The sequence below is a fragment of the Aotus nancymaae genome, unplaced genomic scaffold, assembly GCF_030222135.1.
Source record: "Aotus nancymaae isolate 86718 unplaced genomic scaffold, 86718_ANA_hifiasm-v0.15.2.pri h1tg000020l, whole genome shotgun sequence".
NCBI classification, from domain to species: domain Eukaryota; kingdom Metazoa; phylum Chordata; class Mammalia; order Primates; family Aotidae; genus Aotus; species Aotus nancymaae.
This window is the reverse complement of record NW_026988432.1, coordinates 50,216,860-50,242,727: the sequence shown is the minus strand read 5'-3', so window position 1 is coordinate 50,242,727 and position 25,868 is coordinate 50,216,860. Positions and strand designations below refer to the sequence as shown.

Here is a 25,868-nt window from a genome sequence, read left to right as displayed (position 1 = left end):
TTGAACCATTGTGTTCTTGGAAGCACCTGTAGCTTCATACTTTTTTATAGCTACTAATTTGGATTCTCAACTAAGTTTTTTTCCTAATATCTGAAACCTAAGATAGATAAATCCGGTGTGGAGGCTGGGTGAAGGTGTGTCAGTTGGTGTATGCATGCCCAACGGAGATGTGTGTGTGTGTGAGAGAGGCATGTGGAGAGCTGACACCGCAGGTGTAATCTAAACTCAGGACGCAGGAAGGAAAGGAGACCTGGAGAGAGGATTTGGTGTTGCAACCAAAGGGTTCCTTTGCCTCCTTTCTGCTGAGATTAGAGGAAGGAAACGAAGTAGGTGGAAGGGAAGAGAAATCCTAGTTTAATATATGAATCCCGTGGAAAAATAGGGGTTCAATACTGTATTCTCCCTGTTTTTGCATAGATTTTTAAATGTCCATAATAAGAAGTTTTTCTGTTAAAAAAAAAAAAAGGAATGCAATGCTGGAGATAATTATAGTGTAAAAAATATCACCAGTCAATTTGTTGTTTCAGAAGTCTGCATTATCATAAACAGCATGTAATTTGTTTATAGTATTATAACTTAAAAATTCTAGGAATAGCTCTTTAAAATTTCCAGACTCAAGAAATTTCATCTATATTTCAGGAACACAGATAAAAATTAATTCAGAGCTTGTTATAGAAATGGATAGAAGTAATTTAAGAGAAGGGGGAGAATACCTTCTAAGTAAAAACAAACAAAACAAATAATATCTACTTAAGAGGAGGTAATGTTTCCAGTACCTGTTCCCTGAGGTGGCATCATTTTCTTAAATGATACATAGAACTGAAGAAAGTAGGGGAGAAAGGAAAGGCAAGTTTAAAATATAAGTATGAACGCAGTAACAAGTCAGGAGCTCAGCGTTTTGGAGAATCCATCACTGAGGGTTCAGGGCCACTCGGGGGTAGCTGATTCTCCAGGAAGCTTATGAATCCTCCCCTGACTTTGGTTAGAAAATTTTTGGCCAAGTGCCATGGCTCACACCTGTAATCCCAGCACTTTTGGAGGTCAAGGCGGGTGGATCACAAGGTCAGGAGTTTGAGACCAGTCTGGCCAATATGGTGAAACCCTATCTCTACTAAAAATACAAAAATTAGCTGGGCATGGTGGCGGGCACCTGTAGTCCCAGCTACTCAGTAGGCTGAGGCAGAAGAATCACTTGAACCCGGGAGGCGGAGGTTACAGTGAGCTAAGATCATGCCACTGCACTCCAGCCTGGGCAACAGAGCGAGACTCACTCTCAAAAAAAGAAAATTTTTAAAAATTAGAGGATTACACTGACTGTTTACTATGAAAAGTACTATTATGATGAACCTTAATTTTTTTAAAGAAAAAAACCCAAAAGAATTGACTTAAGTAGACTTTTTGTTCCGTCATTTACTGAATGCCCACCATGTTCCCCGTGCTCTTTGGGGCCTCTTAAACTGGGCATGATATGGTCCCATTGGGTGTCATGGAAGGGCAGAGGACAGGGAACCAGCCAGCTCAGGCAGGCAGGGAAGGCCTCCTGCTGGAGGCAATGACTGCGGGGTTTGGAGGAAGGGGAAGAAGGGCACAGGGGCTTAGAGAAGAGATTTTAACCTGAGGGCTCAGCTGGAGGGAGGCCACAGAGGCAGGAAAGAACATCATGAGTGATAGGTGAGGTGCAGACACAGTCAGGGCAGAACATCTCTCAGTATTGGCCTGAGCGGGGTAGGTAAGGGCAACATTAGTCACAGAGTTTTGGTGCAGCCCATCAGTCATGCCTTAGGAACTTCCTGGCATGCTCCGCTCCAAGACCCACAAGACCTGAGTTTGAAACTTGCCTTGAGTTTTGATTTCTCCACCTGAGCAATGGGATAAGACCCAGCTCAAATAATTCTCATGAGGAATAAGTGGATATCTAATAAACCCTACATTGAACTGAGTGTTCACCTGAGCAGGGCACAGTACAGAGTCTGGACACCTCCATGAGGTTGGTACTATTATCCCCGTTTTACAGGTAAGGACACCCAGCCAACGAATCCACAGTGAAGTCAGAATACACAACCAGGTGGCTGGACCGCAGAGCCCAGCTGGGACCCACACCCTCACTGTGGCCATTCTGCTGCTCAGTAAAGCCTTGATAAATGCTGACAGGTCTGCATCCTTGGGGGATGATGTGCTATGCCAAAACGGAGTTCTGACCGAATGGAAAATCCTGCGTGCATCTTGAATTGAAAGAAAACTTCGAAGATCACCTGAGGCCTGTTCTTCGATTCGAGTGTTTGTTTAAACATGACTTCTAGGGCAAATGGCTATTTGTCTAAGATCAGTCCAGGATCAGAACATCATACCCTCCCTGGGAAGCCCAGTTTGGTATATTTTCAGCCAGAACAGTTTCTGTTTAGGTTTTCCTTGCTTTTTATTTGGGCAGGCGCGCATGAACATATGCACAGAGCCTGCTCCCACAGCCCACGCCCACCCTCCTCCCAACACTGCTCTATATTTGGAGGTATTTCTGACACAGCCCTTAGTCTCTTCTCTTAATTTAAAACTCCATAATATGTTTTCAATTTCACAATAATTACTATTCAGAGAAAAAAATGTTAAAATAGCTAACATGTATTGAGAGTATCAGGCACTCTTCTAAAAACTTTATGGATTATCTAATTTAATCTTTTTTTTTTTTTTGCCCAGGTTGGAATGCAGTGGCATGATCTCAGCTCACTGCAACCACCACTTCCCAGGTTCAAGCGATTCTCCTGCCTCAGCCTCTCGAGTAGCTGAGATTACAAGGCACGTGCCACTAATTTTTGTATATTAGTAGAGACAAGGTTCCACCGTGTTGGCCACCATGTCTCAAACTCCTGACATCAAGTGATCCACCCGCCTCGGCCTCCCAAAGTGCTGGGATTATAGGCATGAGCCACTGTGCCCAGCCCCGATTTAATCTTATTGCAGCTCTATGAAGTATTTTGATTTTCCTGATGGAGAAACTGAGTCACAGAGCCACCGAGTAACTTGCAGAGGGTTTCTGAGCTACACAGTCCACTGTCTCTGAAGAGTGACAGCCATCCACTGCTTGATGCTGTCCCTGGCGTACAGTGTCTGTCTGTCCCAGAAGTCCTAGCTCCCTTCCTCCTCTGGCACCTCCTGCCAATCTTTCTCCATCTCGCAGTTGTGTTCTTTGTTACAGAACAAACTCTGTTGCATGTGTTCCTAATGAACTTAAATCTGCGTTGGAAGGACTGCTTCTGTGCCTGGATTTCTCAGTATTAGTAACCCTGACTATTGGACTGGGGCCTTCCTGTGTGAAAAGACATTCTTGATTCTTCATCCGTGGTGTCAACAGCTCTAAGAAATGCAACAGACTCTGAGCCCATCCCCCGTGACTGCTGCTCTCCAGGTGGCCCCATCTCTCCCTACTTGGTGATTATTTCCCTTGGTGTTTTACTGTTCCAGACTGTTGGAATTAACTTACATGTCACTGCAGTCACTTCATCTTAACATCATATTAATTGTATGACACTATGAGAGGCGTATGGCCGAGCCAGCTCTATTTTCAGTTTAACAATTTTTTGCACTTGCAATCAGGCCAGCAAAGGAACTGCCTACAATGGAAGTATTTACATCTTTTGCTTTTTACCTATAAGTGAAAAACCAGAGACTTAACACAGTCCTTAATCCAAAAAGAAAGAACTAGAAAACAGATGTAATTTACCTAGAGACTAGGTAAACACTTTTTGGACACCTGACAGAAGACATTTGGAAGAAAATTACTGAATCTACCCTGATTCCTTCACACCCCCACCTTGCCCCTCCATACTCAGACACACACACACACACACACACACACACACACACACACACAAACTTCATCGATGACATCAGTCAACAGAATATCTCTTCAAATATTTAGAATATTGAAAGGTGGTTGGATGAATGAAAAGAAATGAATTATTCTGTCATTTATGACATCAGAGTGACTAGGAAGCTGAAAAACACATTCAGAAGCTAAGCCTTGCAATGACAAAGTCAAAGGGAGGAGACAGCCTCAGAACTGTGAGCTATGTCTCTTGAGAAGGAGGACAGAAAGCTGAAAATTGGACGAGTCCTATTTATACAGCTTCAAAAGTATATTGACATTTAAAAGAATCTATCAAATGTGCATATAACCCAACTTTTTAAGAATGTCTAATTGCTTCTTCAAATCACAATGGAGGATGTGCCTAGTTGGCTTTATGCTCTGAGAAGCTTAAGGTCTAATTTATGTCGCAAGCCTATTTAAATAGTCACCAAATCAAAATGACATGTGAAAAAATATTAAGTTTATATCAGCTCATGATTCAAAGACAACACTTGTGGGTGCGTGTGGTTGGGAAATACCCAAGAAGGCGCTGACAGCATTCTGCCCTTGGGTGCACCATGGCCAACAATACACAGTCTGTAGGTGTGTGTCTTGTGCAACCGTCTACGCCCTTCTGGGCTCAGTCGTGGTTTATCATAGTTCAAAAATTTACCCAGAGGCCTCAAGCCGGTCCATAGCCATGCTAGGTGATAGGAATATCTGTCGATATTTCTCTCTACCCATCTAAAGAAGAACGGAACCAAGCCCCAACCTGAAAATCATTTAAAGAAATAAAAGTCTCCCAGCTAACAAGATTTCTCATTTTTTTCTTTTCCTTTTAAGATCATCATGTAGAGACACTGAAAAGTCTTAGTAGTAGTTTGATGGCATCACTTCCCATAACTTGTTACACTAACTTTCCATTCAGAAGGCCTGAGTGAGAAAGAAATACTTTTCTAATTTAAAAATCTGCATAAAGAATTATCAATGGGTTCCTCAAGAGCCTGACACACAGTGTACTTGGAAATACAAACCATACCTTCCCTGTTCAGTTTTTCTAATAGTTATAGACATCAAGCTAGGGTGAAGACTGGAATTTCATTTGTTTTTAACAGGTTAACAGGGTTCCCTAGGTTTGCTTGGCTGTGACAACCTTTATTCCAGTCCATTTTCTCTGAATTCCACCCTTAATGCCATTTTGCTCCTTCTGCAATGTATCATCAAAATGACCATGTTTTAATGAAGTATCTTCTTTAGGGTTCCTACGATTACAGATCCACGGGATATACTTAAAAGAGCATTCTTTTTTTGTTTCTTTTATATTGACTGTGTGTTGCTTTGAGACTAGAAGTGTTTTCACTTTTTAGGTAAGCTCTAAAGCCCACAGGGCTTTCTAAGCTGTTTTTTAAAAATCAATTTTTGGAGGGGTGGAAGGGGCCTCGCCAAGTTTAATGAGGCTGGGTGGGAGTTCTGGAACACACTCAGCTCTGATCACAGAAACAAGTTCGGGCGAGCCCAAATTCACCTTTCAGTTATGAAGCCCTCCCAGCCTGGCAAGGTCTGTCACTGTTTGAAAGTGGTGGTTAGCTGTTATGTACAGTCATAATTTATCTTCTGGATATGGAGAACACAATAAGAAAAGTTGCATAAGAGTAAAAATAATCATTACCACCAGAAAAGATAAACAGCAATGCTATTACTAAGCAAACTGACACTCAGTAGCAGCAGGAAGCCATTATCCAGAGACAGTGTCGTTTCCACTGTTACCACATCTTGAATAGATTCAGCCAGGCTGGCAAATAGCTGATACAATTGTGGCACTGAAACATGATTTTTAAAAAACATTTTACTGCCATCGGATTGGAGCATCTGGGTGTCTACTTTTGAAATACGAATGCATGAAAAACACACATCTCGTAAGATGACACCTGACTCTCATCCCCTGCCTGCACCAGGACCATCCCGGGTATCCTTGAAAGGCCAGCACAGAAAGCATTCTACACCCACGCAGCTGGCTGCTTTGGGGACAAACTGTCACCACTTCCTATCTGCAGGCAGCTTGAGAGTCATCTTTCAGAAGCCAAATATTGATAATTCATCTAACTGAGGCTATAAAAATCCTGCATTTTTAGCAAAAAGAAATGGTATTTTTATAGGTGACTTATATAGTAATAACAGACTAAACTGCCTGGTAAATGTGGTGGACCAGACACTTCTAACACAGCCCAGGTTTCAGAGGAGGGCACTTATGTGGCAGTGGACCCATGAGATATCTTTCAGAGGGACTTTCTGATACTACCCATAGGAAGTTTGGGTTATTTATTAATTTATTTCAGAGACAGAGTTTCCCTGTGTTTCCCAGGCTGGTCTTGAAATTCTGCCTTCAAGCAATCCTCCCACCTGGCCTCCCAAAGTGTTGGGATTACAGGGATTACACTGTGCCTGTGCCTGATCTGCTGTTGTTGTTTCTTAATCCCGAATTTTTAAATGAAAATTATAACATCATGGTTTTGGGGTGTGAATAAATGCTTCTGTCTGGGAGTTGGGGGAAAAGGTTACTTTCCACATTGGCCTAATAGAAAAGATCCCCCCAGCTAGAGAACAATTTGCACAGGATTTTCTTCCAGCCAAGCACACACACAGCATAGGTATCCCTGAAAGGAGATGTGTGAGATTCGTGGGCTGTGCTGTATGAAATAACATCTAAAATTCTAAACCCCTTTGAATGGAATTGTTCTCGAGACACAGTAAAATGGAGCATCTTTGTCACATGTTAACGTTATAAGAGATTATCTGAATCTTCTATGAAATACCTACAAATTTTTCAAAAGAGTAAATCCATCACGTGGTTTACTATTACAAAGGTTCTTTCTGGTAGGATGAGGGTAAACTCGAAATACAATGAAAAAACAGAGCAAAAGTGACTGGGGTGTTGTTGCTCAATGATACTATTCATGAGTGATCAAAAACAAGTATAGTCAGTATTATTGTCCCAAGCGGCGTGGATCGTGCCAGAGTCAACAGGAAAGGCCGCACTCTGCCAGCGAGTCTCCTGCCACTCCACCATGGTGCCCGAGGTACTGCACAGTGACGCGTTTACGTTTCCCCACCCTTCTCCGCAGCTCAGGTACCCCGACTTGGAGAGGCATGTGGGATGCAGGGCAACTTATTAAAACTAAAGATTTCCCTCACAACCTGGGAGACAGAGATTGAGTAAACAGCAGGTGGAGCTGAGGAATCTGCATCATTTCAAGTACCTGAGATGACCTTGATGCAGTGGATTACGGAAAAGCTATCAACTGGAGGAAAGCATTCTGAAGGCAGGGTCACTCTTCTGTTAATCTGGTTCATTGCTCTTTCCCTCCAGGGTAATTTCCTTCTGGTTTGTGCCTTGAAGAACAAAGGATATAAATATTTGCTGCCCAGATTGGACCAGGCCAGGCAGTTCCTAAGGCTGCTCTAGCACCTGAAGACTCAAAATGTTTCACTTTCATGCTGTAGCTGCCCTGGGGTGGCTGAGTTGCTCCAGGTCCTAAAGGGAGATACTAAGCAAAATTCATTCACATTCGACAAATATTTATCAAGCATTTGCTCTGTGCCAGGCACTGAAGACTACTGGTGGATCTGTTATTTGTTTTAAAACCTAGGGCATAGGTTTAGAGGGCATTTTTTTTTTTTTTTTTTTGAGATGGAGTCTCGATCTGTGGCGTGATCTCGGCTCACTGCAATCTCCGCCTCCCGGGCTTAAGTGAGTCTCATGCCTCAGCTTCCCAAGTAACTGGGATTACAGGCATGTGCCACCACTCCCAGCTAATTTTTGTATTTTTAGTAGATACGGGGTTTCACCAGGTTGCCCAGGCTGGTCTCGAACTCCTGAGCTCAAGTGATCCACCCACCTTGGCTTCCCAAAGTGCTGGGATTACAGATGTGAGCCACCATGCCCGGCCTAGGAGAGCCTATTTTTAAAATAAAAATTTAAACAAAGTTTCCTGGATTGGTGTGTGAGTGTGTGCATGCATGTGTGCTTATGTGTGTTCCATGTAGAAGGAGTGAACCTTGAGTGTTACACTGGTTGTTGCATTGGTGGGGTGTTTTGGGGTCTACTGTTCCATTAGCAACAAGAAGGGAGGGCACAGCAGGAGGGTGGTGACTAACACAGCCACGGGCCTCCATCCTCCCAGCCTGGAGAGCAGCCCTCAGTATCCCAGCATGGTCCAGTGTACCATTCTTTCCGGTGGATCGAAGCTGGTCCCTGACTGTTGACCATGCAAGGATTGAAGCTGGTCACTGACTGTTGCTAACAACTTTCTCTTCATAGGTACAAACAACCAGCCACCAGACAAGTGGCAAGGTCACTGGTCCAAAGCCAACTTTGTCCCTGGCTGCAGGCACACTTGTACACCGGAATGAAAAAAAAGGAACTTCAGAAACCCACAGGCAAATAAGAACAAGATCCGCTTATCCCATTGCCCAGTCCAAGGCGGTCCTTTCCAAACTGTTCCAAGTTATGACACACACACAAAATGATGGTGCTGTATTTGTATGACACTAGAGTAGCAAGAGAAGTTTTGTTCATGGCAGGAGGTAACTGGTCTGGAGCTCTGGTTACCTCGGGGGTGAAGGGCTCCACATGAGTAACCCGTGTACCAGCACTAACAGAGATGCCCTTGGCTAGGTAATAAGGTGAAGGTTGCCTTGAGAAGAAAGTGGCTTGAAATACTGTAGACAACTTGACCTTTTGTCTGAAAACCACTCTTAGAACACGGTTCCAAAAGGAGTGTGTTGGACTATATGGCTGAACATGGGAAACATTTAAAAATCCTGTGCCCAGTCTCTGCCCCAGACCAGTAAAATTGGGATCCAAAGATCCCATTTGGGCTGGACACAGTGGCTGATGCCTATAACCCCAGCATTTTGGGAAGCCAAGGTGGGATGATCACTTGAGCCAGGAGTTCGAGACCAGTCTAGGCAACAAAGTGAGACTTCGTCTCTACAAAAACATAAAAAATTAGCCGGGTGTGGTGATATGCACCGTAGTCCCAGTTACTCGAGAAGCTAAGGTGGGAGGATTGCTTGAGCCCAGGAGGTTTATGCTGCGGTGAACTGTGATCGTACCAATGTAGTACTCTAGCCAGGACAATAGAGTGAGACTCTATCTGGGAAAAAAATTGGAATCTTTGAGGAGTAGGGGCAGGCAATGTTTTTTGTTATTGTTGAGTCCCGGTTGATTCTAACCTGTCCTAAGTTTGAAAACCATCATTATCAGGCTGGGAGCCCTGACTCATGCCTATAATCGGAGCACTCTGGGAAGCCAAGGAGGGTGTATTGCTTGAGCCCAGGAGTTCAAGGTCAGCCTGGGCAACATGGTGAAAACCTGTCTCTATAAAAAATTAAAAACTAACTGGGCGTGGTGGTGTGTCATGTAGTCCCAGCTACTCGGTGGAAGGATGGCTTGGGCCTGGGAGGTAGGATCATGCCACTGCACTGTAGGCTGAGTGACAGAACAAGATATTGTCTCAAAAAAAAAAAAAAAAGAAGAAGAAGAAGAAAAAAGAAATAAATTTTAAAAAAAGAACCATTGTTATCAAAGAGGAGGAAAGAATGGAAGCCAGAGGCCTGGCTCTTACCCCATTTCCCAGAGAAAACTGACTCTTAAGGTGAAGCCACTTAGCCTCTGAGTTTCAGAGCTCCTCTCTGTAAACTGGAATAAATACAGTCCTTACCTATAAGGTTATATGAGGTCATCTATGCAATAAGCCTTTGAATTTAACTTTATAATTTAAATAGCACTACTCAATTATTTTCCCTTCACTGTTTGGAGGATCTGGCCTCTGAGTACAATATTTTATCCAATCATTAATTTATATATTGAACAGACTTGTGAATTGTCCACCCTGTGGCTGGCATGCTACCAGGTCCCAAGGACACAGGATGAAAAATAAGTGAGAAAGGGCTTTCTAGGGAGAGGGTTTCTGTCTATGATGAGACTGAGTTTGGGGTAAGTGAGAAGTTACTGGAAGTTGAGCATATGACCTGGAGTCCCGCCCTGAGCTATTTCACATTAGGATACCCAGTATGACTCAGAAGCCACTGCCCTGCCATCAAAGGCCCTGGCAGGGGTGTGAATGTGAGATGTCTATGACTGGCAGAGTGGCCTTCAGCTTCATAGATCAAGTGTGATTTGTGATAGCGAAGTGACAAAGACCTGCTTCTAAATCTAAACTAGCATGTAAACTAGGTTTTGCCTTGAAAACTTAGATGAACAAATAAAGATGTATTTTTGGGGGGAAAACCATGTAGGAATAAAATTAGTTTTAATATAGGGAGAAAACTATGTGTCAAAGTGGGCCTACTTATCATGTGTTCTTTTTCTTTTTCGTTCTAGAAAAAGAACCTCAAGATGTCACACTTCCATCTAGGTGTTGTGTTTAAAAAAAATTTTGCGGGTACATAGTAGGTATTTATGGGGTACATGAGATACTTTGAAACAGGCATGTAGTGCATAATAATCACATCATGGTGGTATCCGTCCCCTCAAGCATTTATCCTTTGTGTTACAAGCAACCTGATTATAACTTTTAGTTATTTTTAAATGTGCAATTAAATTAGTATTGACTATAGTCACTCTGTTGTGCTATCAAATACTAGGTCTTATTCATTCTTTCTAGATTCTTTCTGTACCCATTAACCATCCTCCTCTCTTCCCCTCCACCCCCACCCCACTAATCTGAATGCAACTATCAAAATGCTCAATCCCTTTGCACCAACCTAAATATTTTTCTTAATATCACTACTCACTGAAACCCTGCTTGCTGGCTGTTTACTTGTTTACTGGCCGTCCTTCTTCCTCCCCCAGGTAAACCATAAGAGCAAAGACTTTTGTTGGTAACTATTTATGCCCTGGCAGATGAGGAGGACACAATAAATCTGTTGAATAAATGAAAGAACAGGCTGGGCATGGTGGCTCACACACCTGTAATCCCAACACTTTGGGAGGCTGAGGTGGGAGGATCACTTGAGGCCAGGAGTTTGAGACCAGCCCTAGCAACATAATGAGACCCCCGTCTTTACAAAAAATAGAAAAATTAGTCAGGTACGGTGGTACATACCTGTAGTCCTAGTTACTCAGGAAGTTGAGGTGGGAGGATCATTTAAGGCCAAGAATTTGAGGCTACAGTGAGCTATGATCCTGCTACTGCCCTCCAGCCTGGGTGACAGAGCAAGGTCTCTTGACTGTCACAAAAACCCAACCAAACCAAACCAAACAAAAAACACAATGGAGGAAACTCAGGCACTGTATGGCTACCTTTCCTTTAAGTTATGCTCCAAGACAAGGCTTTATAAGCTAGACCACTTTAAAAATAAGGCCTATTTTGTTCCCTAGTGGCAAAAGCAGTTTGCGGAATCCAGCAGTTGTGCAGGGTAAGTTACTGAAGGACTGGCTTTTCAGCACTAAACATAAGATCCAGTTTCACTGTTTTTTTTTTTTTTTAAGTCTTTTGAAGCCAACCATTTCATTTACTCTTTACCTATATAACTAAGGAGCAATTTTGGAAAAGCAATATTGTAAGATGAAAAGAACAGAGAGAAAAGAGGAAAAATTCTCCTACTACCCTGGAGAAACTTTCCATTTTTCATTTGCCAGGTGCTTTCCCTCCTTTTAAGTCCCTCCATAAACTAACTTTCTTTTTGCTTTTTTAAAGATTAACCCATCTTACCAATCAAAACTGTTCATCATTTTATGCATTTCCTTAGGACTTTTCATAGCAGCAAGGATATGCTCTCTTTCCATCTGTGCGGAGACTATATAGCAAAGGTTGATTTCAACTCATCTAAAAACTCCTAATAACCTATTCTGTGACTTTTAAATTTGTTATCGACACTGAATTATAAAGCATGTGGATGTAGAAAGCAGGTTATAATAAAAAGCTCTCTATTCAATGCCATGCAGTGATGCTGAAAGCAAGTTTACCGAATAAATGGAATCCATTTTTTTTGGCATTTCTGTTGACATCCTAAAACACAGGCCTGTGTGATGAGACTGCTGGACTCATGTCTAGGAACTGTAGTGTTAAAACTGGAACCACGAAGTCATAAAAAGTGATAGCACAGAATCCCCAACCCTAATACAGGATTACAGCAAACTCCCTAGGCTGGCATACAACAATTACATGGAAAGTCAACTGCTGAATGTCATCATCCTCTAAACATGTGCACCAGTCCCTTAGTGCTGCACTTGTCTGACTTTCCTTTTGCTGTAGCTCCACACAAGCAATCTGGTAACGGCTAACACATCCGAGAGTGACGCACGCCAAAAGTTGGATTGCTGCTGGCAGGGCACACATGTTTGGCATCTCCATCCTAAAGCTCCAAATGCACACACCCCTGGGTGGCCATGGGTGTCGACTGCAGGGCTGAAAGTAGAGACTCTTGCATTTTGCAATTACCTACATATGCCAGCGTGCTTAGTAACTCTACTGCTATTTAGAAGAGACCAATTTAATATAAGCTACTTATGTGGGAGTTAACTCATATACTGGTTTTAAAATACACAAAAGCTTTGTCAAGCAGTCAGGTTGGATGGCTCAGGGGACTGAAACATGAGATCTCACTTTTTACCTCTAGGTCACTGGTTGACAGTCAGTGCTTTTAGCTAAGACCTCTGTCTTATTACCACTTGATAGGTTCAATTAATTAGTAATATCAGTCTACTTCTTGGTTTAAAAAGTCCACATCTGAATAACCATCAATACAGCTACAATTAAGATTGTTTTCGTTGGAGGTGATAGTAGAGAATGAAATAGACCTAACTTTGAACTCAGACTTGTGCCTTCTTTTAAATCAGAAATAGAATGTATTTTCAATATTGTGCATGTGGCTAAGAGGATATTTCAGTGTCAATAGATCTTAAAGAGGCCATATGATACCAATATTAATTACTTATGAAAAATTACTTAGTTACCTAGATCTTTTATTACCAACGATGTTAATAATGGGTACCTTGGACTCTTGACTAAGATACAATCAGGTCTGCCCTTAAAATTTGCAGGGTCCAGGGCAAGAGTGTAAGTGGAGGTCTACTTTGCATACTTCTAGATATTTACAAGCTGCAAATCAAGCTAACAAGCTATTGAATAAAATAAATTCTATCTTCCTTATCCATTTACAATCCTTTTTGATGGTGATATACTTTTCTTGACTTAAAAAAATACTTATTTAATGTGAAATTATTGCAGATCTGAACTGGATGTTTTTCTTGGGGATTACAATTCAAAATAGCAGTCAGAATTGGAGACTCTTACGATCCTCTGAAAGGAATCAGTGTTTATCACTGAGATGGTGGACATTAACCTCTGTCTCGGAAACACCTCCAAAGAGCTGTTTTGCATCTTACATACACATTGGTTAAGACAAAGTACATTACTGATGTATGTAATACTTAAGTTAATTTGGAAACTTGAGTCCCTTTTGCTAAAAAAAAAATCACCTGATGGAAATGAATAACAACATGAGTAGTTAACCTTGTGAGATGTAAATTTATTCACTGAATCATTACTCAGGGTTTACAAGCCAAAAAAAAAACCCATACGCACTCGCGCACGCACACACACACACATACACACATAGTGGAACCAATGGTAACCTTGGTAATTAAAGAAAGGAAGATTGAAAGCTATTTTCTTTTGGTGAAATGGCCATTATGAGATACATGAAATATTCACTGAGGAAGAGGCCTACATTCTCTTGAAAGGATCATACATCTTGGTGCCATTCAGAGCCAGATGGTGAATATCAAGACCTCTTTGGAAAACTGCAGAGGTTCCTATTTTATTGGTCTGGAGCCGGGCCTTGCATGGCTTTTTAATGCTTCCCAGGTGCTTCTAATGTTCAGCCATATAGTCCATCATACTACTTTCTGGGGACAAAGTTCTAAGGGTGCCCTTTAGCCAAGAGGGTAGGTTAAGTAGAGACAGAAGTTTAAAAACACCTACAACATTTCAAAATGGAGTCAAGGCTCTTTGCAGGACCTCTGACATTATAGAAAGATAATATTACATCTTTTAAGGTCATTTGTTACATAAGAATTCGTATTTTTAAACTACAAATGTTTTCCTTGCTTAGAAAAAGCCCTCCTATCCTCTGGGTGACACTAAGGAAGTGGTAGGTGAGCATGGAAACAGGGGATCCAAGAGGGTGGGGCAGAGAATGGTCCCATAGGGCAGGAAGGGTTTGAAGAACCCCAGAATCTGCAAAACTAGAATTGGAGTTATTTGTGATTCCACGGCCATGGGCAACCTAAAGTCTTTGGGTTTATCCCAGAGCGGTTAATCATATGCAAGAGCTTTTCCCAGAAATTGGAAGGAGCACCTGACACCTCTGGGAAAAGCATGAAGAACTATTTCGTCTCTGTATCTTTGATTACTAAAACTTGTGTATGGGTGCCATTCAACTGGATGTTGCTTTGAAATGAACATTTAATTACCTACAAAAATACGCCCCCCAAAACCCAAGAGGAAACAAAGCAATACCGGATGGTCAATTCAACAGCAAAACCAGTGTTCCCTAAGCAGTGTCATTTGTTTTAGGTACTAGCAACTGAAACAGAAGTTACTTTGTAAGCCTTGTTTCAAAGAGTCCTGACAAGTTCTTAAAAGGTATCTCCTAATGATAGGGATATCTCAGAACTTTTGACAGGCTGGAGTATTTAAGATAAAGGAAGAGAAGGTGCAGGCAAGGAGTCCCTGAGATGAGAGCCATCAAGGCAAGAATCCAGATGTAAAGCTGTTTCCATGGCTAGGAAAGCAAGGAATGGGATCTATTTGGAATTTGAAAGGCAGTTTGAAAAGAAACAATTCCTGGGTTTGGCAGAAGATGAAGTATGAAGACAATACTATGTGTTGGGCACGGGGCCACGTGTGCTTTTCATAATCACACTTAATCCTCCCAATAACCTTGCAAGGAGACCAGTTTGTGCCTATTTTACAAGAGAGACGACAGGTGTTCAGAAATTAGACCTGTCCATAGTCAAAGAACTGCTAGGCATTTGCCAACATCCAATCTGAGAACTAATGAATCGCAAATTATTTTTGCTGTTGCTCTTGTGACACTAGGACTCACTGGTGACAGAAAGCGTAGGGAAAGACTGGGAAAGGAAGATCAACAATTCTATCTTTTCTAATTACATTGGTGAAAGAGATGTTCACTTTTTGATGTATTTCAGTATGAGGTTGGAGGAGGGGTAGGTTTAGTGAGATGCTTTTATAAAAACATCTGTTTCATATTTCAGCGCTGTCCAATGGAAATAAAAAGCGAGACACATGTAATTTTATATTTTCTAGTAGCCACATTAAAAAACCAAAACAAACAAGTGAAAGTAATTTTAATAGTTTTATTTAACTCAATATATTATCATTCCAACACGAAATTAATATAAAAAATTACTGAGTTTACATATTTTTGGTACTAAGTCTTTAAAAATCAGTGTATATTTCACACTTAGAGGATATTTCGATTTGGATTGGCCACATTTAAAGCACTCAATAGCTGTATGTGGCTACTGGCTACTGTATGAGACAGCGCAGGTGAAAGCGATGAGATCCATGGAATTTGATGCATGTCTCAGGGTGTGGATAAGAAACAAAAGTGGATTCTTAGAAATACCCATGGAAAGAAGGACTGGGAAAAAGAATCTCCAAATGGGACACTATTTGAAGTCTTTACCTATAATATGCAGTGCTGGAATGATTAAAGTAGTGAATTATTTGAGAGATAGGAACTGAATGAATAGAGCCTCTCTCCCTCTGTCTTCTACTTCAGCCAACAGACCAAGTGATACCAGGGAGCTTCCCAGGGGCTAAACCCTGGAGGGCATGAGTCAGTGGAAGGCGATCCATCCAGTTCCAACAAGCACAGAAGAAAACCTATTGCTTAAGTCAAAGAAAATGCAGTTATTATTAACTTCCCTCCTGTCTCAAGGTTTAATTTAAAAAAAAAAAAACTGAAGCAGAGGGTTGTCTCTGCTATTCCACCCACCTCGCCCTTCAAACCTAAACTTGAACCTGCTGCTCACCGGCCTAGCATTGCTCTCGCCACGGATCTCAGAGATGCTGACATGCAAAAGCAGATTAAGCATATGATGGCTTTCATTGAACAAGAAGCCAATGAGAAAGCAGAAGAAATAGATGCAAAGGCAGAAGAAGAGTTCAACATAGAGAAAGGTTGGCTTGTGCAAACCCAAAGACTAAAGATTATGGAATATTATGAGAAGAAAGAGAAACAGATTGAGCAGCAGAAGAAAATTCAGATGTCCAATTTGATGAATCAAGTAAGGCTCAAAGTCCTCAGAGCAAGAGATGACCTTATCACAGACCTACTAAATGAAGCAAAACAGAGGCTCAGCAAGGTGGTAAAAGATACAACCAGGTACCAAGCACTGCTGGATGGATTGGTTCTCCAGGGTTTGTACCAGTTGCTGGAGCCCCGAATGATTGTTGGACGCAGAAAACAAGATTTCCCTCTGGTAAAGGCTGCAGTGCAAAAGGCAATCCCAATGTACAAAATTGCCACAAAAACAATGTTGATGTCCAAATTGACCAGGAGTCCTACCTGCCTGAGGACATAGTTGGTGGAGTTGAGATCCACAACGGGGATTGTAAAATAAAGGCTTTCAACACCCTGGAAAGACGGCTGGATCTCATAGCCCAGCAGATGATGCCAGAAGTCCAGGGAGCCTTGTTTGGTGCAAATGCCAACAGGAAGTTTTTGGACTAAGCCTTTGGGAGGTGGAGCTCATCCTCGGCTCTCCTGCTGTGATGTGGAAGCTTCTGATATTTGAAGAAACACGATGTCTCTGTAGCTTCCTCTTTACTGCCCCAATGTTGCGCTGTATTTATCAGTGATGCCCTTTTGTCACTAATGTCTTGCCTAATCGTTTACAATGGTGGAAAGCTTCATGTAATATGATCAAGACCCACCTCCAAAAAATAACTGAAGCAAAAGGCCATCAGACCAGACCAGTAAATCTTGTTACAGTTGAAGGTTTGCTTTTTGACTCTTAATGTGCATTTTGTGACTTAAACCATAGAATTAAGTGTTCATCTAAAGAGGCAGCTGTGATTTTCTGTAGTCGATGGTGGTATTAACAGAGGGTTGGAAGGAATAGAAATAGGCATTTTCAGAAACAACACTACTTACATAACAAAATTTTTGAAAAATAAAACCATTATTATAATATGATTTTATAGTGCCTACTCCAATATACTTAGGGAAGGTGGGGACTCAATAATACTAATAGATGACTAATACAGTCATTTCATTTTAAAGTATATAGTCTTTTGGATAATCGAACACATGGAAATCTATTTTATTTAAATCACTTCAATTGTAGAAATTAAATCTGGAAATCAAGAGAGAAAACATTTCATCTTTCTTCTTTCCAACCTTCACATTCTTTCATAAATTATCAAGTAATGGAGTGAGATTTTAAAACAAAAAACAAAGAAGTCAGCCTTCATGTGGTATTCAAGGTGGCAGTGATTTTTCTGTCAGTGCTGTCTACTCAGACTGTAAGCTGTTATCTGTCACTTTGTAAGACATTCTTAAAAATACAGCCGGTGGCCTTCTGAAGTTCAAGCGGTGTGTTTCTATCTCCTGTGATCAGAAACAGAGAAACACCCTGTTTCCCGGTATCAGCCCACGTGAGTGCATGCCTCCTCCCCTATCAACCAGCAAAAAACTCCCCTTACAGGATCTGGGCATAGCCCCCAAATCTGGGGCAGAGCCAGGAGGGTTGTCCAGAGTGGAGAGGCAATCATTTCTTTGGAACTCCTTTAGAAATGGGTGGTTGGGGCCAGGTGCAGTGGCTCACACCTGTAATCCCAGCACTTTGGCCAAGGCCAAGGTGGAAGAATTGCTTGAGGGCAGGAGTTCGAGACCAGTCTGGGCAACATAATGAGACCTCCATCTCTACAAAAAATTTTAAAAATTAGCCAGGTGCAGTGGCTCACACCTGTAGTCCAAGCACTTTCGGAGGCCGAGATGGAAGAATTGCTTGAGGCCAGGAGTTTGAGACCAGCCTAGGCAATATGATCTGACCCTGTCTCTATAAAAAACAACAAAAAAATTTCCAGGCATGGGGCACGCACCTGTGGTCTCAGCCACTGGTGAGGCTGAGGTGGAAGGGTCACTTAAGCCCAGAAGGCTAAGGCTGCAATGAGCCATGTTTGCACCACTGCACTCCAGCCTGGGCAACAGAACAAGACCTTGACTCCAAAATAAGAAGAAGAAAGAAGAAGAAGAAGAAGAAGAAGAAGAAGAAGAAGAAGAAATGGGTGAGCAGGGGCATGGGAGGTGACGTCTCATAAACATAAATGTATACTGCCTATTTGTAAACCACTCTCCATCTTTAAACAATTTATATATTTATTTACCTACCTTAAGTTCATGAGTTCCATGGCCCTTCATTTTTTTTTTTGTCACTCTGTCACTCAGGCTGGAGTGCAGTGGCATGATCTCAGCTCACTGCAATCTCCATCCCCTGGGTTCAAGTGATTCTCTTCTCTTGCCTCAGCCTCCTGAGTAGGTGGGATTACAGGCACCTGCCACTGTGCCCAGCTAATTTTTTGTATTTTTAGTAGATATGGGGTTTCACCATCTTGGCCAGGCTGGTTTTGAACTCCTGACCTCATGATCCACCCACCTCGGCCTCCCAAAGAGTTGGGATTACGGATGTAAGCCACCATGCCCAGCCCATTTTAAAAAACTATACTATTTTGGCTTCCTGGACTTTTGCATATGGATCTAAATATAATGCCTCACTGCTGAGAATCTCTTTTTTTCTAGTTCCAAGTTGATGAGCCAACTGATCTCCTATAAAATTATCAGAATCTATAAGAAAGGATGCTCGAAAAGAAGGAAAAAGGTGGTAGGGAGAAATCACCATCTTTTTGTACTACATTGAGAATTATGAGTATCTCTGTAGAGCAAAATATCACAGTATCTCATTCTCCTGTGACATTTTTACATGGACTCGACTACGCTGCGGGTCCAATCCTGATTCGAAGATGTCCAGCCATCGTCCAAGACGTCTGGCCTGGGCAGCAGGGTGGCCCACGCAGCGCTTTCATGTCCTATCCCCTGCCTCCACGAGGCTACGCTGCTATGCTGGTTAAAGGAAAAACGGTTAGATTATCAAATACATGCACGTCGGAGTCTGATTTCTCAGTTTTTCAGATTACCTGGATTCAGGGTATTTGGTGAGGGTGGCCAGGCTGCTGGTGTACATGTGGCCGCCCACATCAATGTGGACAGGCGCATTGGATTTTGTGAGTTGTGCTGGAGTAGGGATGCCTTGGTTGTTCAGTGGAGATGCAGGGGATCTAGTGATGAGAGGTCTTGACATATTGGGCCGACTGTCCTACAGAGAGATAAGCAAGTTTAGACACTTTTTCTCTTTACAGTAGAAAGAAAGGAAATAAACACAGCATAAAGAACACATGAGTGATTAATGATACTCATTCAGTGATAAAACCTGAAAAATCAGCAAGCTTTTGCTTTTGTCATCATGAATATCAGAAAAACAAATTCTGTAGCAAAGAAAAGGAAATCTTCATATGCTCAGAAATAAGGAACTAAACTCATGTTCACTTCAAATAACTCTGAGGACTATGAAGGCTTATTAAACTAATAAATTCTTGCATTTAACTGACAAATGGCAACTGGTATGATATGAAAAGTCTACTTCCAAATAAAATGACAATCAAACACTTAAAACAAAACACATCTAAATAAAATGCATATGAGTTAGCCTTCTCTTTGAAAACTTCCTCATTGCTATCCATTTGGAATAAAAACAGACCTCTGACACCAGCGTTCTACAAAATGTTTTCTTAAACTTTTATTTTTCAAATCAGGAAAAAGAGAGCATAGTGGTTTAGCCATCAGCTCACATACATAAAGCAACTTCACAGCAAGGCACCACAAGTTCATCAGTCAACAGAATATGCCCTCAAATGGTAAATATGTGCTTGCTCATGAACCACGAGCAAACTGCTCTTCTCCATGTCTGACTTCTTGAAGAAATCAAGTTCCCAAAGAGGAACTGAGGCAGATGTTGACGTGTGGTCGCATAAGCAAAAGTGCAACGTGAGCAAACAGACCAGAATCAGGATATCACCTGGTGGCAGCAAGAACTTGTTTTAAGAAATTTTTCTTTTTTCTTTTCTTTTTTTTTTTTTTTGAGACAGTGTCTCACTCTGTCACCTAGGCTGGAGTGCAGTAGTGTGATCACAGTTCACTGTAGCCTCGACCTCCTAGGCTCAAGCAATCCTCCCGCCTCAGCCTCCTAAGTAGCTGGGACTACAGATACACACCACTATGCCCAGCTGATTTTTATATTTGTTGTAGAAACAGGCTTTCTCCATGTTGCTCAGGCTGATCTTGAATGGGCTCAGGCGATCTCCTCACCTCAGCCTCCCAAAGCGCTGGGATTACGGGCGTGAACCACCTCACCTGGGCAGAAACTATACTCTTGAGAAAATACATTATTACATCCTTTCCATGGATACAATATAAATATTTCAAATGCTATCAAAACATGGTTGTTTGCTTTTAAATTAGAGCCCAAACCACAGACAAGTAAAGACAGGTCTCTGGTATTCAATGAAGGGGTCAAACATTTAGAGTACCTAATTGAGGAATAAGCTAAAATATCCCTTATGTACGAATTCTGTAACACTAATGATACACATATACTCTCAGATTTATAATTTAGCCAAAGATTGTTTTCAAACACGCAAACAATGTATGACAAAGCCAGGAATAAGGCACACTAAAGGGATTTTGAAAAATGCCTTTGATGGAGACCACAAAGGGGAAGTCATCTAGTTTTTGTGCATAAAACGCAGCACGATAAAATATAAATTTGCAAAACATCATAGATTTTATGATCTGGAACAGCTTCAGGAGTTACCTGGGGCACAACTGTTAGACTACTTAGCATTAACCACATGTCCGAGCAAGACTATGAATGCACATGCCTTCTGAAACTCAACATCTACTACGAATGGGGTGGTGACTGGGCCTTTACCCAAAATGTTTACCATCTGTGTTGTGCGTTTCTACATGCTGAATTAACAGAGCCTAGAAACAGTCAGAGAAAAAGAGTTCGTGTTTTAGTTCTTAAATTGGGTGGTCAGCTCAAGGGTGTTTACTATATTTTTTTTCTTTATATATTCTATATATTTTTAACAATGCAAAATAGATCTTGAAAAACATAACAGGATGTTTGTAACACACAAAGAAAAGGAGTTAAAGGGGCATTGGGTATTGGAAAAAAATTAAAAAACCAAAGACAGTTGGTAGGAAATATAAAACATGTAAGGTTCAGAAATACTAAAAGTAGCATTTTAAAATCTGGATGACAGAAAACACATTTTTTTCCCTCTAAAAATGCAATCATACAACCTCCACTTTTAAGAGATACATACTGACTTCCTTTTAGAAAATGATTTCCTGGCTACACACACACACACCCCTCCCTCCCTGTTACATTTCAGCCCATCACAGCGAGGCAGAGTCTATAATAGTTTTTCAATTGGGCACATTTTCTATCCTGCCTGAGGGTGCTCAGGCGAAAATGAACAGATTTGCAGGGTTAATATTGTCGTTAGACTGTGACCTCATTCAGCACGGTTCTAACACTGCCAGGTCTATACAGGAAGAGAAAAAAATGAAAGCGTAACTGATCGGTTGAAGGATTGCAGATTTCGCAGCACATATACCATTTACGTTGTAAGTCATAAATGCATGGATATTGCTAAATTTAAAATTAAACCAGTGTTTCTTCAGCTGGGGGTAGGGGTGGGATGGGGTGAGGACTGACCACTGAGGGCAAGGATTAGAACTGCCCTCCTCTGGTGAACTCTCCTGGTTCTCCTAGGGGCTCTCCCCATCCTGGATGTTCTCCTTGTTCTGCAGGGGTGCCCTGGCTATGCTCATTTCTAAGGCATTAACTGATATTAGCTAACACAGTCAGGGCTTTCCACTTGGTATTTTCCACATGGCACAGATTGTAAGAACTTTTTTTTTTTTAAAGAGACAGAGTCTCTCTGTATTGCCAGGCTGGAGTGCAGTGGTGCGATCAAAACTGCTTACTGCATCCTCAAATTGGTGGGCTCAAGTGATCCCCCCACCCCAGCTTCCCAAGTAACTGGTACTACAGGCATGTGCCACCACACCCAGCCAATTCTTTATTATTATTATTTGAGACAGGGTCTCACTCTGTTACCCGGGCTGGCACAATCTCAGTTCATTGCAACCTCCACTTCCCAGGCTCAAGTGATTCTCCAGTCTCAGCCTTCTATGTAGCTGGGACTACAGGTGCAGGCCACTAATGCCCAGCTAATTTTTGTAGTTTTAGTAGAGACAGGGTTTCACCACATTGCCTTGACTGGTCTCAAACTCCTGAGCTCAAAGTGATCCTCCTGCCTCGGCCTCCAAAGTGTTGGGATTACAGGCATGAGCCACTACACCAGGCCTAATTTTTTATTTTTAAAGTTTTTAGATAGGGGTCTCACTGTGTTGCCCAGGCTGGCCTTGAACTCCTGGACTCAAGCAATCCTCCTGCTTCAGCCTCCTGAGTCACTGGGATTACAGGTATGAGCCACTGTACCTAATGCACAAGAACTTCTAAAATCCTTAGGCTGGGGTCGGGGGAGGATATTTGGGGCTGAGAGTTTGGGCACTTATAATAGACGTTGGAGTTGATGCTCAGTATCTATCCCATCAACTCTAGATGCTTCATCTAACACAACTGTGGCAAACTCTTCCCTTGGCCAGCAGCTGGAACTGCCACTTCTCAACTTTACCTGGATGGACACTGAAGTCTGGGATGGGATGCTGCTACGTGCAGCTGCCATCTCCGTGCCAGTTTAAGGATGAAGCCAACATCCAGGATGGCAGAGCTGAGAGCTGGAAGGAAGCCAGGTCCTCACTGACACTGCTGACACACTCAATCAGCCATCTCTCAGCCTCCCATCTCTAGATTTCCTGTGACTTGGGAAAATCAATTTCTGTATTTTTAAAGCTAGTTTGAAATGGGATTTCTGCCACCTGTCTTGGTAAGGAATCCTTCCTGTTACACAGCTGCTTCCCTGCGAGGTTGTTTAGCCTGGGGGGGCCTCAGCCAGGGATGCCAAGAACGGGTGCCTGCTGAGAAGCAGCAGAGCCTTCTGTCATTCATTCCATCATCATCCTCAACTCCACCTTCCCATCATCATCTTGTTTGCGTATGTCTTCCACAAACTTTAACCAGAAAGAGTACAGGTGACTTGGATGTGCCGTCACACTGCTGAAGAAACAACTCAGAGTGCTGAAGACTATTTCTATTTCTGCACAGAGCTCAGGCAGAGAGCTCTCTGATAAAATTCCCTCCAGAAGACAGAAGAAGAACCCAGGAAAGGAACCCTGTCCTAACACGAAGCTACTTGGTTACTGCTCCTTCCCTGTGCAGGCCATTGCTCTCTCCTTCACAACATTAATTTACTAATTTATTTTTATTTTTTAGAGACAGGGTCTCTCTCTGTTGCCCAGGCTGGAGTGCAGTGGTGCAATCAAAACTCACTACAGCCTCAAGCTCCTGGGCTCAAGTGATCTTTTCGCCTCAGCCTCCTAAGTAGCTAGGACTACAGGTGTGCGCCACCACACCTGACCAATTAACAAATTTTTTTTGTAGACACAGGGTCTTTCTATGTTGCTCAGGCTAGTCTTAAACACCTGGCCTCAAGTGATCTTACCACCTAGGCCTCCCAAAGTGCTGGAATTACAGGCATGAGCCGCTAGGCCCGAGCCGTGACATTTTATTTATTTATTTTTTTGAGACACGGTCTTGCCTCTGTCACTTAGGCTGGAGTACAGTGGTGTGATCTCAGCTCAGAGCAGCTTCTGCCTCCCAGGTTCAAGTGATTCTTGTACTGGGATTACAGAGGTGCACCACCACACCTGGCTAATTTTTTTTCTTCGTATTTTTAGTAAAAATGGGGTTTCGCCATGTTGTCCAGGCTGGTCTCAAACTCTTGAGCACAGGAGATCAGCCCGCCTTGGCCTCCCAAAGTGCTGGGATTACAGGTGTGAGCCACTGTGCCCAGCCCATAACATTTATTAACATCTCCCGAGAGCCAGGCACCCATCCAGGTGATGGGTGAACAAGAGTAAACAAAACAGACTGGTCTCTGGCCTCACCAGACCTGCTGTTCAGTGGGAGACAGCCCATGAAACATATGACTACTATCAGGACAGGGCAAAGGCCACGCTACTACGGCAGCTGATGGAGGGGACATTTAATTCAGGGTTGGGAGCTGGGAAGGATCCCTAGAAACTGAGAACTAAGAAGTTAACAAACACTGGGAGGTCGGAAGGAGAGTGCCCAGTGGTATTCCCAAGGCTCCAAAGTGGGGGAGTGCATGGTACCTTCCAGAAATGAAAAGTTCAGCATAGTGTGGCAACCACTTATTCTTTTCCCCAAGGTTGAGGGATAATGCAGGAGACAGAAGCTTATATGGTGATGTGTGGTCTGAGAACCACAGAATTAAAGGATAATTTACAATGAAAAAATAAATGAAGCCCACTATAACATCCTTTGTCTGGAGAAGAGGTGGTAGGAAGGTAGGGAGCTAAGACCCCACATTTAAAACAGAGCTGTCCATAGAACTTTCTGCAGCAGAGGAGAGGCTCTGGATCTGCACAGTTCAATATGGTCACCACCAGCCACAAGTGGGTGTCATAGTGGGACTGAGGAGCTGGATCTTTCATTTTATGTTACCTAATTTAAATTTAATTTGGGCCAGGAGTGGTGGCTCATGCCTGTCATCCCAGCACTTTGGGACACCAATGCGGGCAAATCACCTGAGGTCAGGAGTTTGAGACCAGCCTGGCCAACATGGCAAAACCCCATCTCTACTAAAAATACAAAAATCAGCCAGGCATGGCAGTGGGCGGCTGTAATCCCAGCTACTCGGGAGGCTGATGCAGGAGAATCGCTTGAACCTGGGAGGTGGAGGTTTCAGTGAGCCAAAATTGTGCCACTGCACTCCAGCCTGGGCAACAGAGCAAAACTCTGTGTCAGAAAATAATAATAAAAGTAAATAAATAAATAAATTTTAATTTAGATACCCACCTGTGGCCAGTTGCTATCATATTAGACAGTGTAGTAACTTTGTGTAGCAAATTAACTTTGCTAGAATTTTTCTTAATATTTGGAAGCCCAAATCATGACAAACTTGAATTTACCACTCATGTGATGGAGAAGCAGGGGTATTTTAGAATTGAATACAATTTATTCTTATTTCTTAGAGACAGGGTCTCACTCTGTTGCTGAGGCTGGAATGCAGTGGTGCTATCAGAGCTCACTGCAGCCTTGAGCTACTAGGGTCAAGCAATCCTCTTGCCTCAGCCTCCCAAGTAGGTGGGACTACAGGTGTGCATCACTACACTTGACTAATTTTAAAAAAACAAAGTTGGGCCGGGTGTGGTGGCTCACACCTGTAATCCCAGAACTTTGGGAGGCCGAGGTGGGTGGATCACAAGGTCAGGAGATCGAGATCAGCCTGGCCAATATGGTGAAACCCTGTCTCTACTTAAACAAAAAGAAAAAAAGAAAAATTAGCTGGGCATGGTGGCACACACCTGTAGTCCCAGCTGCTCAAGATGGTGAGACAGGAGAATCCCTTGAACCCAGGAGGCGGAGACGGAGGTTGCAGTGAGCCGAGATTGTGCCACAGCACTCCAGCCTGAGTGACAGAACTAGACTCCATCTCAAAAAAAAAAGAAGCTTTTGTAGAGACAGGGACTCACTATGTTTATCCAGTCTAGTCTTGAACTCCTGGCCTCAACTGATCAAATGACTTATGACCCCTTGAAAACACATTCATTTCCCTCTCCCTTTCTAACAATATTTCTCCCTTCTTAACTGATACTATATAAAAGAAAGAAAGAAAGAAAGAAAGAAAGAAAGAAAGAAAGAAAGAAAGAA

At 42.4% G+C, this 25,868-nt stretch overlaps 1 protein-coding gene and 1 pseudogene across 4 annotated transcripts in view; one reads left to right on the top strand and one right to left on the bottom strand.

Annotated features, from left to right (window-relative positions):
* KCTD1 (potassium channel tetramerization domain containing 1) overlaps positions 1–25,868 on the bottom strand; it is a 208,193-nt gene that overhangs the window by 32,184 nt on the left and 150,141 nt on the right. For all 4 annotated transcript variants that reach the window (XM_064379322.1, XM_012447280.3, XM_064379323.1 and 1 more), the window contains one exon: positions 19,078–19,256. In XM_064379322.1, the coding sequence (XP_064235392.1) occupies positions 19,078–19,241 (164 nt within the window). In that variant the 5' untranslated portion in view covers positions 19,242–19,256. The remainder of the gene's footprint in view (positions 1–19,077; positions 19,257–25,868) is intronic.
* Positions 15,944–16,612, top strand: LOC105713510 (V-type proton ATPase subunit E 1-like; annotated as a pseudogene).